This window comes from Cnephaeus nilssonii (genome assembly GCF_951640355.1).
Source record: "Cnephaeus nilssonii genome assembly, chromosome: 5".
NCBI classification, from domain to species: Eukaryota; Metazoa; Chordata; class Mammalia; order Chiroptera; family Vespertilionidae; genus Cnephaeus; species Cnephaeus nilssonii.
Window position 1 is genome coordinate 93,474,960 of NC_137076.1, and position 15,638 is coordinate 93,490,597.

The 15,638-nt window shown below is 43.9% G+C and overlaps 1 protein-coding gene across 1 annotated transcript in view; it reads right to left on the minus strand.

Annotated features, from left to right (window-relative positions):
• The window catches only part of ADAM19 (ADAM metallopeptidase domain 19), a 77,496-nt gene that overhangs the window by 43,215 nt on the left and 18,643 nt on the right, over positions 1-15,638 (minus strand). Inside the window, exon 4 of the mRNA XM_079773259.1 lies at positions 2,362-2,440. Coding sequence (XP_079629385.1) covers positions 2,362-2,440 — 79 coding nt within the window. The remainder of the gene's footprint in view (positions 1-2,361; positions 2,441-15,638) is intronic.

Here is a 15,638-nt window from a genome sequence, read left to right on the forward strand (position 1 = left end):
CAATGGAAACTTGAGGTCTAGTCTCTCAGCTTTGCCATTTGCTGGTTATCTGAACTGAAGCATATAACTTTTTCTTTTCTCTCAATTTCCTCATGTGTAAAATGTGGCGTTGCAAGAGATGTTTATAAATTCCCATAAAATCAGTGCTTCATTTTACCCTTCCACATCCCTGAGAGTCAGACCTTAGCAAATTCAATTTTTAGAAGAAGAAACTCAACACTAGTGTAGTCAAAAGGGTTGTTTAAGGTCAAATAGCTAAAGCCAAGACTAAAACCCTGGCTTCAGACCCCAAACGCTGTAACTCTTTCTATTGGAACACATTCACAGACCCATTCCCCCAGCGATCTGACCTAGATTAGGGCTGTAGCCTACAGCCTAGCGGCCCAGCCGATGAACTTGATAAAGTTCCCAGAACTCCTGCTGCCCCAGGCCAAGTTTGGTAGTAGAGTGTGGTCCTCAACTTTTGGGTCAATAAATGGTTCATTCTATTCCCACTTCTCTTTGAGTCTTCAGCTCCCAAATAAGAAAGCTGACTGGGAGCCCCATGAGGCAGGGTGGGGGCTTTGCTGTAGCAGGGGATGTAAGAAAATAATAACTTCTGCCATACTTGGGTCAGCAAGACCTTCAGGAAGGAGGGGCATTCTGGGATAGAGGGCTGGTTCTCTGCCTAATTCTGAGAGCACAAAGAGCAAGTAAATGAACAGTCATGAAGTCATCTCATTCCTTCTCAGCTCCTTGGCCTGAGGGGCCCACCCTGAGGGGCTTTCATAGCAAGAAGCATGAGGTCACAGCAAACTTGTGCACTAAGACCCATTCTTGAGCTGCTGGTATACCAATGCAGAGCCCAACTCAGAGGAGGGTGCTTTGTGAGGTTGTCATGGCTAGGGGCTTTCAAGACATAGGGCTTTCGAGGCACGCCTGTCCCCTCCCTACCTTCCCCAAGGCAGAGAACAGAAATCTTAAGAAAGGAAAGAGTTTTGGCCAAGGGGCATTGAAGAATATGTGCGGACACACCACAGCTGGACAGCCTCCCCAAAGATAAAAAGACACAGCCAACTTGCCTGCTACCTGCTACCACACATCTGGTGTCCCTTTCGTCATTCAAGGGTAATCTGATAAAGTAATCTGAGTTGGTCATGACTGACAGTGGCCTGTGCTGCTATCTTCACGCCACATCTCCCATCTCTATGTACATGCCACTCAAGTCCCTTATGTCCCCTGCCAGAGTCCATCTTCCCTCCTCCTTCAGCCCATCCCATCAGCCCAGCATCTGAGAAGGGTCTATGCAACCCAGTGTCTCAACTTGGGCACTAGTGACACTCGGGGCCAGATCATTCCCAGGGGGCAAGGGGGGTTGTCCTGTGTTGTAGGTTAGCAGCATCCCTGGCCTCTACCTTTTAGGTGCCAATAGCATCCACCTCTTGGCCATGACAATCAAAACTGTCTCCAGACATTGCCAAGTGCCCCCCTCCTTTGCTGGCTCAAATGGTCAAACAAACAAATAGTATATTTTATGATAATTACATTGAATTAAAATTGGTATAAATCATCGTGAAGCATATTTTCTTTGCTTCACGTTAGTTACCCGCATATCAACAAAAGTTTAAGTAAATGGATGATTTAAAACAAAATCACTCCTGATTGAGAACTTTGGTTTTCCATGCTGGCTCTGAGCCTATGACTTTAATGGGTCCCCTGGTAGGAAGAGCAGGCAAACCATGAAAAGTGCATGATTCACTACCTTCAATGTCCACCAGTGGGTTGTGGTGAAGCCAACTAAAAATGTATCTATCTGAAAAACCATTTTTTAAATGACAAATCTTCATGCAAAATTCTGTATTGAAAAACCACTTTGAGGGGAAAAATAGCCAATATGGATATAGAAGTAAAATAAGAAAATCTTCATAACCTAAAGTCACATTTTAAAAAAACCTTACAGACTACAAAAACCTTAGCAGACTACAAAACCTTACAAATCCAAATGAAAAAGGAACAATTAAACATCTGATTGGGTGAGATGACAGGATTACCAGGAAATCACTCCTTTTGCTTAACCTTCTGTTAATATGTGAGTAATTAACATAAAGCAAGGAAAATGTATGCTTCATGGTGATTTATACCCATTTTAACCAGATGCAATTATCCTAAAGTTGACCATTTTAGCCATCAAAGGAGAGGGCACACGTAGGAAACAAGAGGTTCACTTGGCCTCTCCTGCTGGCTCCCTTGGTCTTCAGTCAGGAGACACAATGGCTTTGGAGGAGGGACATCTCCATAGAGTCCTGCTGTTGTCTCCTCACTTCCCAGGGGTGGGACCAGGGAGGGCAGCTGTTTGGTAGCTATTTGTTGACCGGAACTTACCTCGGATTTCAGCGTGGAGGTTCGAGGGTTGCCACTCGGAGTATAATGCGTTTCTGTGTAGGTTGGAGCGAAAAGGTGCCTGTGAAGAATAAGAAAAGACATTAGTCTCCTGAGGTGATGGACTCCATCCTCCTGGGAACTATGGCTAGCCATTCTAACTGAAGCAGGCAGAACTACCCCCCATATCTCAGTGCAGGAGAAATGGGGCGGCCATAGGGCCTAAGAAACTAAAAGAAAACCAGGAGGGAGAGTTTGCTATGAATTTTGTATTTGTGGGGGTCATCACCAAGTTCAGACAACCAGATGGAGTCAACAGACTAAAGCAGTGATCTTCAACTTTTTCTGGGTCCTGGGAACACACATGCAAACACATAACTCAAAATTTACCTGGATTGATTTTTCTACCACTGCATCCAAGAAAGGATCAGCACACCAATTTTTCTTTAAGGGAATACCTCTCCCCTGTTGCCTGTTTTGGTGAGACTGTCAATCCAGGTGTCCTCCCTAGCCTAGCCAAGGGTGGCCATGATCCAAGCTAAGCCAATGGAATAATGCCGCAAGAGCTGAACAGATGGGAGCAATCCATCTGTTCCTTTGTTCCTGCTGTATGGATCCCTGAGTCTGCCTTGGCCTGTCTTTTCAGAGACCTAGTGGTTTAGATTTCCTGAGACCTGGTACTTCTGTGTGTTGCCCTCCTAATAAATTCTTTCCTTTTCTAAAATTAGACATTGGTTTCTCTCTTACTACAGACAGCCTGAAGCTGAGGTTAAGAATATCTCACCAAAGGAAAGGGACACCAAACAAGGTTCCTAGAATTTCTCTAAAAGTAAAAAATAACCTATATATATAAAAGCCCAAGTGACCGTTACAGCCAAATGACCGGAATGACCAGACGACTGGCCAGTAGCTATGATGTGCATTGACTCAGACCTTGCTGCTGGGGCCCTGACAGCCTCGAATCTGGTTCACCCGCACCCCAGGCCCAGACAGGAGGGACCCCACCCATGCACAAATTTGTGCACCAGGCTTCTAGTAATAATAATAATAATAATAATAATATAATAATAATAATAAAGGAGCCAAATGGATGTTCCAACTAGCTCAGCCACACTGAAAGCAGAATGTACCTATAGAAAGTCAAGGTCAGGGGGCAAAAGGGTTTCTAATGGAAGAGAAATTGGAGTCTAACAAAAAACAAAGAATTAAGTGGATCTATATGTATTGGTTGAAAAGAATGTCTAAAATTGAGTTCGATAAAAAAATAAATTTTAGGAAAATATGCATTTTCAAAATCCCTTTAAATGAAAAACAATAATAGTACACAATAGTGCAGCGGTCGCCAGCCTTTCAGACCTCACGGACCACCAGTTGGCGACCGCTGCCCTAGTGTATGCATTGAAAACAACCGGGGAAGCAAGTGCCCACTGCTGAGGGTGGTTATCTCAGGGGACTGCAGATGTTCACAATGTCAGTTGCATATTTCTGAAAATCGGTTGATTTTTTAAAATAATGATCTTGCGTTTATTTTGAAAACTGAAAACCTAATTTGAAACTCCTTTTCAGAAGAAGAAAATATAGGCTCAGGCCAGCATGGAAAACCAAAGGAATCTGCAGGGACCACTCTGATTCTGGAAGAGGTGACATTTCCCAGAAAGATGGGGTCACTGAAGAGAGTCTCTAGAGTCACTTCCAACTCTAAGAGTTTTGGGACTCCTGATGCTCAGATTCCCCTCTACCCCTAGAGTGCAGTCAGAAGGCAAATGCCACGAGAAAGATCTCTTGCAGCATGTCAAGCCCTTCAACATCCAGCCTTGGACAACAAGAAAAGAAACCCAACAGGGAAATGTAAAAATAAAGCAAAGCCCAAAACTCAGCTTGCGTAGAGAAGCTCTCATTACAAGGAAACTCTGTGTCAGTAGCTAACTTGCTGAGTTCTGCCTCCCAGCCCTTTCTCTTTCTCCTGAGCATCTAAGCAGCCAAGTATCTAGAGAGGAGTCACTTATGTGTCAAAGGGAGATATACTGTGGGCCCATGAGGACAGAGGCCAAGCTGCTCTGCTCACCAGTATATATCCCTGTTTAACATTTACTCATGAAAGAACAATTTAACTAATTATTGGATGAAGGAATGGATAAATGAAGGAACAAGTAAATGAATGAGTCGATCGGCATGCTAGGAGCTGAGAACATGGTTTGGAGTTGGAAAGAGTACGGTTTCAATACCAGTTCTGACATTTACTGTCTCTATGGCCATAAGCGACTTACTTTTTCCCTCTGAATATATATCTGTTTTCTCTTCTTTAAAACTGAAGATAATATTCTTACTTGACAGCATTGCCATAAGAGTAAACTGACAAAATGCGTGAAAAGGGCTTACTACCAAGTAGGTACAGAGTGGAGCTCAGTAAAGGTTAGCGTTTATCACTATTGCTTTCAACAGGAAGTACAATGGAAGGACCCAGCAAAACTGATGGAATTACCTATTTCCCTTTAAATCTCCCAGCCAGTAACTCTCCCGTAGATCACTTGGGAGTGGCAAAAAAAAGCAATTAGCTCATTCCTGCAGCCCCATTTCCTAGGTCTGGTTTCAGAGACTGCGTAATGGACAGCCAGGCAGGGGTTCAGAGTTTAATGGTCTATCCAGGCGCCAGTGGGATGTAAATGTTCTCACTGAAAATGTACTCCTGATAAATACATTATCAGCCTCTTCTCAGTCTTAGGGGGAGAATTATTCATCCGGCGACATTAAGATGCTCCAAAGAAAGCCATCCAGAGTGAACCTCACAGGTGACCACATTCTTGCCAGTCCTCGGCCACTCAGAGGATTCTCAGAGTCTCCACATTGAAAGGGACTTTAGGAATCAACCAAACTCACTGGACTATGGGCTCTCTAAGAAGAGCAGGGGACAGGGCTGCCTTGTTCGAGGCTTCTCCCCAGCTTCCAGCTGCTACCAGGCAGAAGGCCCATGTTTATTTGGTGAATAAGTGGACGAATGAATAAATGAATGAACATTCTACCTTGTACAGGAATCTGCCAGATGGCCATTCATCCCTGGACATATCCAGCAACAGGGAGCTCCTGGGATCGAATCTAGTAGTTAAAGAAAGTCCTTACACTGAACCAGAAACTACCTCTCTGTGACCGGCACCTACTTGGCCTTTCCTTCAGTCTTCTGAATCTCCAAGAAACAATCTGCTTCCTCTTCTACCTAACTGCCCTCCTGGGACCAGCAGAATCAGCACTGCTAGCAGCTAGTTAAATGCAGCCTGTCGGGCTCCACCCCAGGTACACTACAGCAGACAGAACTCTGGGGTTGGGATCAAAACTAACACTCAAGACCACAAGATTTCAACATACTTTTAAGGAAGGCAATCTTCAGAAATATCAAAGAAGCTCGGGTCACCTTCCTGCCTCCACCGCACCCTGGATCCTTCTGAGCTTGGGAAACCGAGAAAAGTTGCAATCACAATCATTCACATGTATTTAAGTGTTCAATTACTTCACCTTCACGGTACTAACCCCTTCCCCATGTTGTAACTGAGGACACTGGGAACTGGGACGTGTAACTGTCCAGGCTCTCACGGTACCGTGTCAGAGCCGGGTTTCAAACCAGGTCTGCTGGTCCTGGCCATACTTTTAAAGCAGTTTTCTGTTCTGTCTCTCTTAGAAGGTGGAAGCATAAAACTACAGCACTGCCAGGAACCAGCAGTCCAAAACACAGTTTGATGGTGATGACAGTGGCCTTGAGGACACATGTGCTGTCACACAAAGGAAACTCAGCTCTTAAGTGCGACTGGGTGCAGAGAGGAGCAATAGGCGTGAGCAAAGCATGGGGCAGGAAGAAGAGGATGGACATGTGAGAACTTCAGGGCTAGTGTTTTGTTTTTTTTTGTGTGTGTGTGTGTGTGTGTTTTTGTGTTTTTTTGCAGTAACAACCCTTTCCCCAAATGGGGTTGCAGATGTTGGCCAGGAAGGTCCTTTCTTCTTGAAGCAAAAGGAAGGGTCATGTTTCATCACCACCATCTGTGCAATTTTACTGGTAGATGAGACACTGCTTTCGAATACTTCCCACTGCCCCGAGCTGGGCCCATCTGTGCCCATGCGGTGCCTTGGCACTGCTCTCAGGACCTGCAGACACTGCTGTTCCCTCGCAGAGTGGCCATGGGGCCACTGAGCAGCCCAGCTCGGCCCACCCGCCCCTTCTCTGACCACATCTTGTTCTCATCTCCTCCCTGACAAGGAGCTGGCTCAGCAGATCGGCAGGAAGCCGTCTCTCAGCACTGGAGCGTATTAGGATTTTCAGGAAACGAGTTGTGAGTGATGTGTGTCCAGGAAGAGAGAGGGGCTATCTAAGATTTCCCACCCCGCCCCCTCCTTTTTCTGGCTTTGATGGAAAAGCAGTGTCTGTGCGCCCTCCTGCCCTCTGCAAGAGCCCCCTGTGGGTCCCTCCCGGCTCACAAGCCCGCAGGCAGGCCCACATCCTGTCCAATGCTAACAGCAGCCAGCACTGGAATGTCCACCTGGCGAAACCCAGGCTGCCCCAGACCCCAAAGTCCTTGAGCAAGACCTGCATCTTCTGAATGCCACCTGGGAAAATAAGCTCCCAAATATCAGACATAAAACGTCAGGTTGCTCTCCGGGGAAGGACAAGTGAACTACGTGTCGTCTGATCCCAAAGGCACACTCCCCTGACCCCACCTTTCCTAAGGCTCGGGGCCTTCAAACCCAGCACCATCCTCTTCAGGGCTATTGACCGTCAGCCAAACTTGAAATGCCTCTCTAAACTTCAACTCAAAGCAAAGTTGCAAAATATCTCTCAGACCAGCTCTCCTTCCTGCTGCTTCAGATAAGCAAACCGGTGAAGACAGAGTGCTAACAATTTCCAAACTACCTTGAAAAACCTATGCAGACAAGCTCAGCGGAAGCAAACATTACTCCGCTATCCCAGGGGCTCTTTTTACTGACCGCTTCTTCCCTCAGCTTTTGGTCCCATCTTGCTTTTCCAAGAGTATCCGGGCACTTAGATACTGGTGATGCTTGGGAGGTGCAGCCTGGCTGGTCCCTCTTATTTTCCCTGGAGGACCTTTTCCCTGCCTTCCTGTGTTGGTGATGACGTAAGCCTCTTTCATTCCTTGCTCATGCTCTTAATGCCATCATTATGGGACTTAGTCCAGTAACTGCACTACACCCGGAAATGCTGTGGGGAAAAAAAAATCCCAGGCCACATCCCAGACCCAAAGAGAATTTTATTCTCTAGAGAAGGACTCGGAAATCTGTATTTTTAACAGTTTTCCAGGTGACACCTTTTCAGGCTCTGAGAATTCTCCTGCTCCACTGGATCAATTTTAACATTTTAAATTCTGTTTCCCATTTCTAACCTCCCAAAACCTAAAAACGATACCAGCACAAGGTACAGGGAAAATCTAGAGCTCGGAAAGCTTTGGTTTGAGTACCAGCCACACTACTCTCTAGATGACTGATCTTTCAAACCCTGGAAATGAGTCAAGATGCCTGAAGTCCCTCTCAATGTCACAACAAGGGCACTGTCAGGCCAGAGACTTTGAGAGGCCAGTTTCCTTAAACTGGAAAAGACTATTTACAATTAATTAGGGCAGCTTTTTTAAAAACGAGACTGTAACTTGTAAAAACCTAATAAGAGATGCAAATTATTTCCATCCAGTGAAAGAGAGAACGCCAAAGGTTATGCAGGGCTTTACTGCCCCTAGGATATTAATTAACAAGCTTTGTATCTAATTTAAGCACTCTATTTCAACATTCCTTTTTTCTAATTTTTAAACCAGTTTTATCATCTTGCTGGTCCCCCCCCCATTTGTCAGTGAATAAGACTGAGAGGTGCATTTGTATGAGAAGTGCTTCACTTACTCAAGCCCCCCATTTCCTAGATGGCAAGTGAACAGAGGAATAATTACTACCTCACAGCTTCCTGGAGAAGATCGAATGGGGAAATACATTCAAATACTAGCTCTGATGCTTATTAGTTCTGTGAGTTTGTGCCTCAGTTTTCTCATCAATAAAATGGGGGGAAAGACAATCTACTTTATATGGTTGCTGTAAAATGTTAGAAGACTAGCTAATTTAAACTATGTGCTTAATGCACCCCTATGTTCATAGCAGCACAATGCATCATAGCTAAGATTTGGAAACAGCCTAAGTGCCCATCAGCAGTGAGTGGATTAAAAAACTGTGGTACATCTACACAATGGAATACTACACTGTGGTAAAAAAGGAGTTCTTACCATTTGCAACAGCATGGATGGAACCGGAGAGCATTATGCTAAGTGAAATAAGCCAGTCAGAGAAAGATAAATATCACATGATCTCACTCATTTATGGAATATAATGAACAACATAAAGTGATGAACAAAAACAGATCCAGAGACAGAGAAACATCGATCAGACCGTCAAAACTTAGAGGGAAAGTAGGGGAGGGTGGGGGTAAGGAGGAGAGATCAACCAAAGGACTTGTATGCATGCATATAAGCCTAACCAATGGACACAGACACCAGGGGGGTGAGGGCATGAGTGGGGTTTGGGGGGGGGTATTGGGGAGGAAAGGACACATATGTAATACCTTAATCAATAAAGAAATTTAAAAAATAAATAAAATAAAATATGTGCTTAAATAAAATGAAGAAATGTAAAAAAAAAATTAAAGACTCTGAACAGTGTAAAATATTTGTGTTTTACAAATATCGTTGGTATCATTTTTTTCAGAACTACCTATGAAACTTTAATCATTGTTACGTAGAGATAATGAGTTTTTGAGGGTTCATAATCTAGTTTCTCTCCCCTCAGGGACGTTTGGAAATTTTAATATTAATATTTTTTAATGAGCAAGGAGATACTATGCAAGTCACAAGCTACTCAGCCTGTTTCCCTATCAAATGAAAGCGGTGATGCCCAGGATGGGCAGGTTCTGGGGAGGGTTGGAGAGAAGCGGAGCGCTAGTCTCAGAGAGCGGACAAGGCCTGCCATATTTGGGACAGTCATACACCAAATTCAGTAAGTATTGCTTTGTTTTCTTTTGTTTTCGAAGAAGAAAGACAAGGGGAGAAGAGATGGCTCGAGCTGTTTTAGAATCAAGATTTCCTAACCAGTGCTCATTCCATTCCTGATTCCAAAGGAATGGAAATAAACATGCCAAGGCAAGCCCCAAAGCCAAATAAGGGACTGACAAGTCCAAGGGCCCACGTTCCTTTCTGAGGGAACAGAAAGGCCATGGAAGGGGGAACGTGAAAGAGCAGGGATCTCCTCCTACCCCAAGGCCTCCCTGGACCAAGCCTCATCGCTGCCCGGGCACCAGCTCCAGCAGCAGCACTGGGGAGCAAGATGGCACCACCCGCAAGCCTGGCCCAAAGCCAAAGCTACTTGGCATGTGTGTTTTTTTAACCTTCTATTAAGGAAGTTTCCCAACAATGCGTTAAATCAACACTCCTTTTCACCAACCACTTCCCCTTACAGTGGCTCCCAGTCCCTACAAGACCTGGTACCCTTCTGACCAGCTCCTGATCCCGTGTTTTGCTTTTATGTTAAATACCAAAGGATGTTTGGATAAGCGCTGTTTACTCCTTCGGTCAGCAGGGTCTTTATTTAATCCTCTTCAGGCCTCCCTCTTGGCTGCCTCCACAAAGATGAGCAAGCTCTCTGTGCAGATAGGGTCAACTCCTTGGGATCAGGGAGCTTAACTGGAAGGGACCTGTGGAGCAATAAAAATGGCTCGCCCACGCAGAGGTTACAGCTCTGTTTCAGTCCTGCATAGCCCACTATGGGTATTTACTGGAAATGGATAAGAGCAGATAAGAGAAATGGGGTACTATTTTACTATTTCTGAGAAAGATAAAAAAGTGAAACATTGCTTGACAGTAGCCTCTTAGCAAACAGTCTGATAAATAAACACGAATGCTTGTTTATCAGATTAACCTGAAAGGAAGGACCAATGTGAGAGGGAGGTAACCAGCCATATTGTAGAGATAAACTTTGTGGATGAGACAGAGGAAGTGAAGAAAATGAACCTCTGAGATCACAGGACCTTTGAGAATATACTTAGAAAGAAGGGAATAGGTGGACCATCCCATGAAAAACAAACAAAAAGCAGGTGGGTGAAGACCACAATCCAACTTGCCCTACAGGTGGGTGCCTGGTCCCTTTTAGGCTCTGATTAAATATTCCATAACTTGAATAAATATTGCCCAATGTTTCTTTGCATCCTAAAGCACAAACCACAGTCGAAGCACAAGCCAAGAAGGTTAGAACTTGGAAAGGCCTCCTAAGTCATCATGAACATCTGTTGTCCTGGCCTCCAGCATCCCTGCTGCCTCCTTGGGATAACAGTCCCCTGATTTGCATTTAGAGAAATGTTCCCCTTTCGCTACCTACTGGCTGGGAGCACCCAGAGTCAGTCATGACAAGCCAGGACAATCAGGTCTCATTTAGCTGAATTTCAAGGTGAGCGACACCTCGTGAAAATGGCTGGAGCTGAGTCACCCCCGTGGTGGCACCTGAGGAGACTGTCTATGAATTCCTCGATCCTATCCTTCCCAGTCCTACACCTTTTCCCTCATTCAACGTGCTGTCCCGCATCCTTTCCATGAAAGGTGTTTTGAGGGGAGGGGCATTAGTGCAGAAATTACAGAATTTACCACAAAAAAAGAACCTATATGCCACCCTCTCTGTCCAATGCTTACCCCATTTCACTTTTACAGATAAAGAACTTGAAAATGAGCAAAAGCAATATATCTACCATCACACAGTTAGATTTTGCTTCTAAACCCATCAGTCTAAATAAACCAAAGTAAGATAAGCTAAATGTCAGTGGTAAATAATCCAAGAGTCAGCCATCCAGACACTCCCAGAGGGCAGAGAGGAAGGATGCGCATGCAATCTGATCAATAATTGCTTATTAAGCAGCATAATAGTGTACAAACTATGGGGCACATGGCATCGGGAAGACCAAGTTCCTCCTGGCTTGAATCCATCACCTATTTGCTCTGGGTCTTGAGCCAAGTAGCAGTACCTCTTCTGAGCCCTAGGCTCTGCATTTGCAAGCCCACTCACTCATGGCACAAACACTTATTGAGGCCAATTGTGTGCCAAGCATCATGCACGGTTTTCCTGCACCTATATCTCCCATCATGAAGATTAGAGGAGGCTGAATGGTGGCAGAATATGCCTCCCCAAATATACCACTTTAGCACAGGATTATTTTGAGCTGAAGACAATTGAGAAGAAGCAGATACTACAAGCAAAGCACCTTGGCCTTCCCCTATTTGCCTAGAAGCAGGACATCAAATTTCAAAGGCCTCCCTCCGTCCCTCTCTCTCAAGGACAGAAGTTAATTACCAGGGACAACTTTAGACCCTATCAGCTTGGAGAAGGCACCAGAGGAATTTGCAAAACAAACTTGACTAACTAGCCTTTATCCACCATTTATTTACCATATATTTACCCACAGCTTACTGCCTTTAGAGGCCTAACAGCTCTTTCCTTATCCTGTCATTTCTCTACACATGTATTGTTCTTGTTGAGGATGCTATAGAATCCTGAATTCTAAGTGAATTGCTCATTTTTCCCTGGGTATCTTCCATGTAGACACGTTAACTTCTGTTTGTTTTCCTCTTGCTAACCAACTGAGAACTTAGACAGCTAGAGGGAAAATTATTTTTTTCTTCCCTATAAGGTCATCTGTGAAAGTCTTTTGCAAACACTAACAGGCCACACAGAAGGTAGATATCACTATCTGGTTCTCAGAACCCAAGTCACTGTTTCAAGGCTCATCTTCCTGCCTTCCTAGAATTGCTGCAAACCAGTGCTGCAACCAACTTCCTAATTCCCCTAACAAGCTGCCTACATGTAGACAGGTATAGAGCAGGGGTGCATATGTGTGCATGTGTACTTGCATGCATGCGGGTAAGGCGGAAAAGAAAGACAGCCAACAGATCAGGTACTCAGAATGCTCACTGAACATTGCTGATCTCCTATCACCACACAACTGAAAGCCAGTTTATCCAAACCACAAATCTAACATCAAGAAGTCAAGAGATCACAAAGAACAGAATGATGGGTGTCAGAGGGAAAGGAGGTTGGGGGACTAGGTGAAAAAGGTGAAGGAATTGAGAAGTACAAATTGGTAGTTACAAAACAGTCACAGGGATATAAAGTACAGCACAGAGAATATAGTGAATAATCTATATATATAAAAGGCTAATATGCTAAGTGTCCATCTGAGTAATGATGTCACGTAGCAACACCCAGCTTCCTCTACCTAGAGACTATCCTCCTTGGAGTTTCTCCAGCCCAGGAACACAACTTGCTTCACAGCCAGGTGCAAACATTTTACACTGTAACCAAATGTCTGTGAGGCATTTTCCCATGCCTCATCTCATTTGATCCTCAGAGAAGTCCTGGAGTAGGTAGATAGGTGACTCAGTGGAATCCTATTTTCTTTTCATTAGCCGGAAAACGGAGATTTAGAAAGCTTAGAAACTTTGACCTGATTGAAAAGAAGAAATGGTGGACCTTGAAAACGACTTCAGGTTTTCTCACTGTGCAGAATATAGTCAAACACTACTGCAGTTAAATATTTTACCCTTTGTTCTCCCTGAATGTTCTACAATAATCTGCTTAGTGTTGCTGACAATTACCTGAAAGAGAAGTTGGGGTGCTTCACCGGGCTGGAAAAAGTTTAGCTAAATCAGAAAGCAGGTCTATTTAAGCAAGTTTACCTATATCTATAAAAGGCTAAGTTGACTCACGCATGCGTGATACATATAAAGCTCTCACTGGTGACAATCGCACATGTGTGTTTCCATCTGTCATTGTTGATCATGAATTTGGTTGACACTTCTATTATAGAAAAAGGGTAAATAGCGATATTAAAATATTTCTTCTAATTAATTTCCTTTCAATGTGCATGAATTCGTGTACTGGGCCACTAGTATTGTAATAACTATGTATGGTGTCAGGTTAGTACTGAAAATATCAGGGGGGACATTTTGTAAAGCGTATTATTATAACCACTAGGCTGAACACTTGAAACTTAATATAAAATATTATTGAATGAGAACTATAATTGAAAAATAAAATAAATCAAGATATAAAGAATTTCTAGAATACCAAGAGCCTCTCATCTTCGCCAACACTTAGAATCACCTCTTCTGCTAGCACTCACCTCCCTCCAAAGGAATCCCTTTCTGTGACTTTCTCTTCCTTTCCCCAGAAAGGGGGGACGGGGCTTGGAAAAAGAAACCATGCCTGATATAATGCAGCCATTATAGCCCCTTGGCCCATCTGGACCTCTCTCCAGGGAGACTGATGCAACAGAAGAAAATGTGGAGGCTGCCAGTTTTCTGCAAACCCATAACCTCAGGGGAAAAAGAAGAAGGAAAAGAGGGTAGTGGGGCCCTGGGGAACTATGGAAGAGACTGGAAAAGAGCCATCAGTACAGAAGTCATAAAGACCCTATTTCTCCTTAAACTGGCTGAGGGAAGCCTGGCCCAGTCCACCCATTCAATGATATCATTGTTTTCAACAAAAGCTGGTTTGAGAACCCTCAGAGAGGTCCCCAGTGAGGCCTCGGCTGCTAGAATGGGCAGAGGTCTAACCAGTTCCTAGAATATCAAGTGCTTAGAATTGTAGATAAGGAGGAAAGACTATGTCAGAGCACAAATTACAGAGAATACCAGGACAAGGACAGACCTTCCTTTGGGGGTCATGGAAAAGATACAGGAGGCTACTTTTCACAAAAATTTCACCATTGGCTCCCCACTACAATCCTGCAAAGTTGGTGACTGGGGATTACTACCTTGCTCTAATGAGAAACCTAAAGACCTGAGGAAAGAAGTGGCTTGTCCCAGGTCCCACCACAAACTAAGGACAAACCCAGAGATTGGCACCACTGTCCTACTATGTCCTGAAGCAGGAACCTCAGACTGGTTCTTGAATCCATCCTCTCCCTCAGCCCTATTCAACCCATCTCCAGTCTCCATGACTCCACCATATAAATATCTTTGAAATCCATCCCCTTCTCTCCATATCAGCTACCTCTTCCCTAAATTAGATCACCATAATTTCTCACTCAGATTATAATAAAGTTTTTGAATGGATTTTGTTACTATTACTGGTCTTGCCTTTTCCAATCCATTCTCCACACTTCAGTGGAAGTAGTCCTGCTCAAATGTTTTTTGGGTGCTGTCACTATCTGGCTTTTAAAATATTCTTCATCAGGACACAACCCAGAACCCATGCGCACCTGCTGCAGACAGCACCCGGACTTCACAACTAAGTGAACACCAGCAGGACCCCGAGTACCTGCAGCCGACACCTCCAGGACCAGCTCCATGGGGGAAGGGAGTACAGCTCAGAACAGGGACAATCAAGGTGTGAGACTCAAGGCAGACTCAGCTTCTGGGCTAAGAACTCCCACCTGCTGGGCTACTAGGGGCTTCGACCTCTTAGAGCTCAATCAGATTGCCCAGGGCCAGAAAGGGACAGTGACTCACACTGACCTGCACCAGAGAAGCTCCCAGGAGGCCCAGGATAGACACACCAAGGGACAAGATTCAACAACATCAGAGCAAAATCCAGTGAGCTCCACAAATAACGGACCCAAAGGTTTTTGAGTGTGTGAGTGTGTGTGGTTTTGTTTGTTGGTGTGTGTGTGTGTGTGTGTGTGTGTGTGTGTGTGTGTGTGTGTGTGTTTATTTGTTTTTCCTCTTTTTTCTTTTCTTTTTTCTTATATATCTCTAATTTCTTATATTTCTCTAATTTTTATTCTATTCTATTAGTCTATTCTTATTGTTATTAATTTTTCTTAATTTATTTTGTTTTTATCTTTTTCCTCATTTTTTTCCACTTTACTTTTCCTATCTATATCTTAGTATACCCATTATTACTATATTTTAAATTCATCATTATTATTTCATTTATTTTTTATTTTATTTTATTTTTTTCTCCTACACTAGTTCTTTTAGCTTCCTCTTTGCTTCCATATAGCCATTTTTTTCATCTTCTTATTTTTTCCCTTTTTCTTTAAATACACTCTAAGTCTTTGGTCACGTGTCTTTTAGTATTCTTTTTATTTTTTCTTTTCTTTGCTTTCTCTTCTTTGTCCTTCTTTGTCTTTCCTGTTGTTGTTACACTGAGTAGCTTGATTTTCGTGGTTTTGGGTTTGGTCCTGTTGTATCTTATTCTGTTCTATCAACACCTGCATAACATCTGGCACCATGATGTTGGGTTGAACGTTACCAGCAACAAGTCGG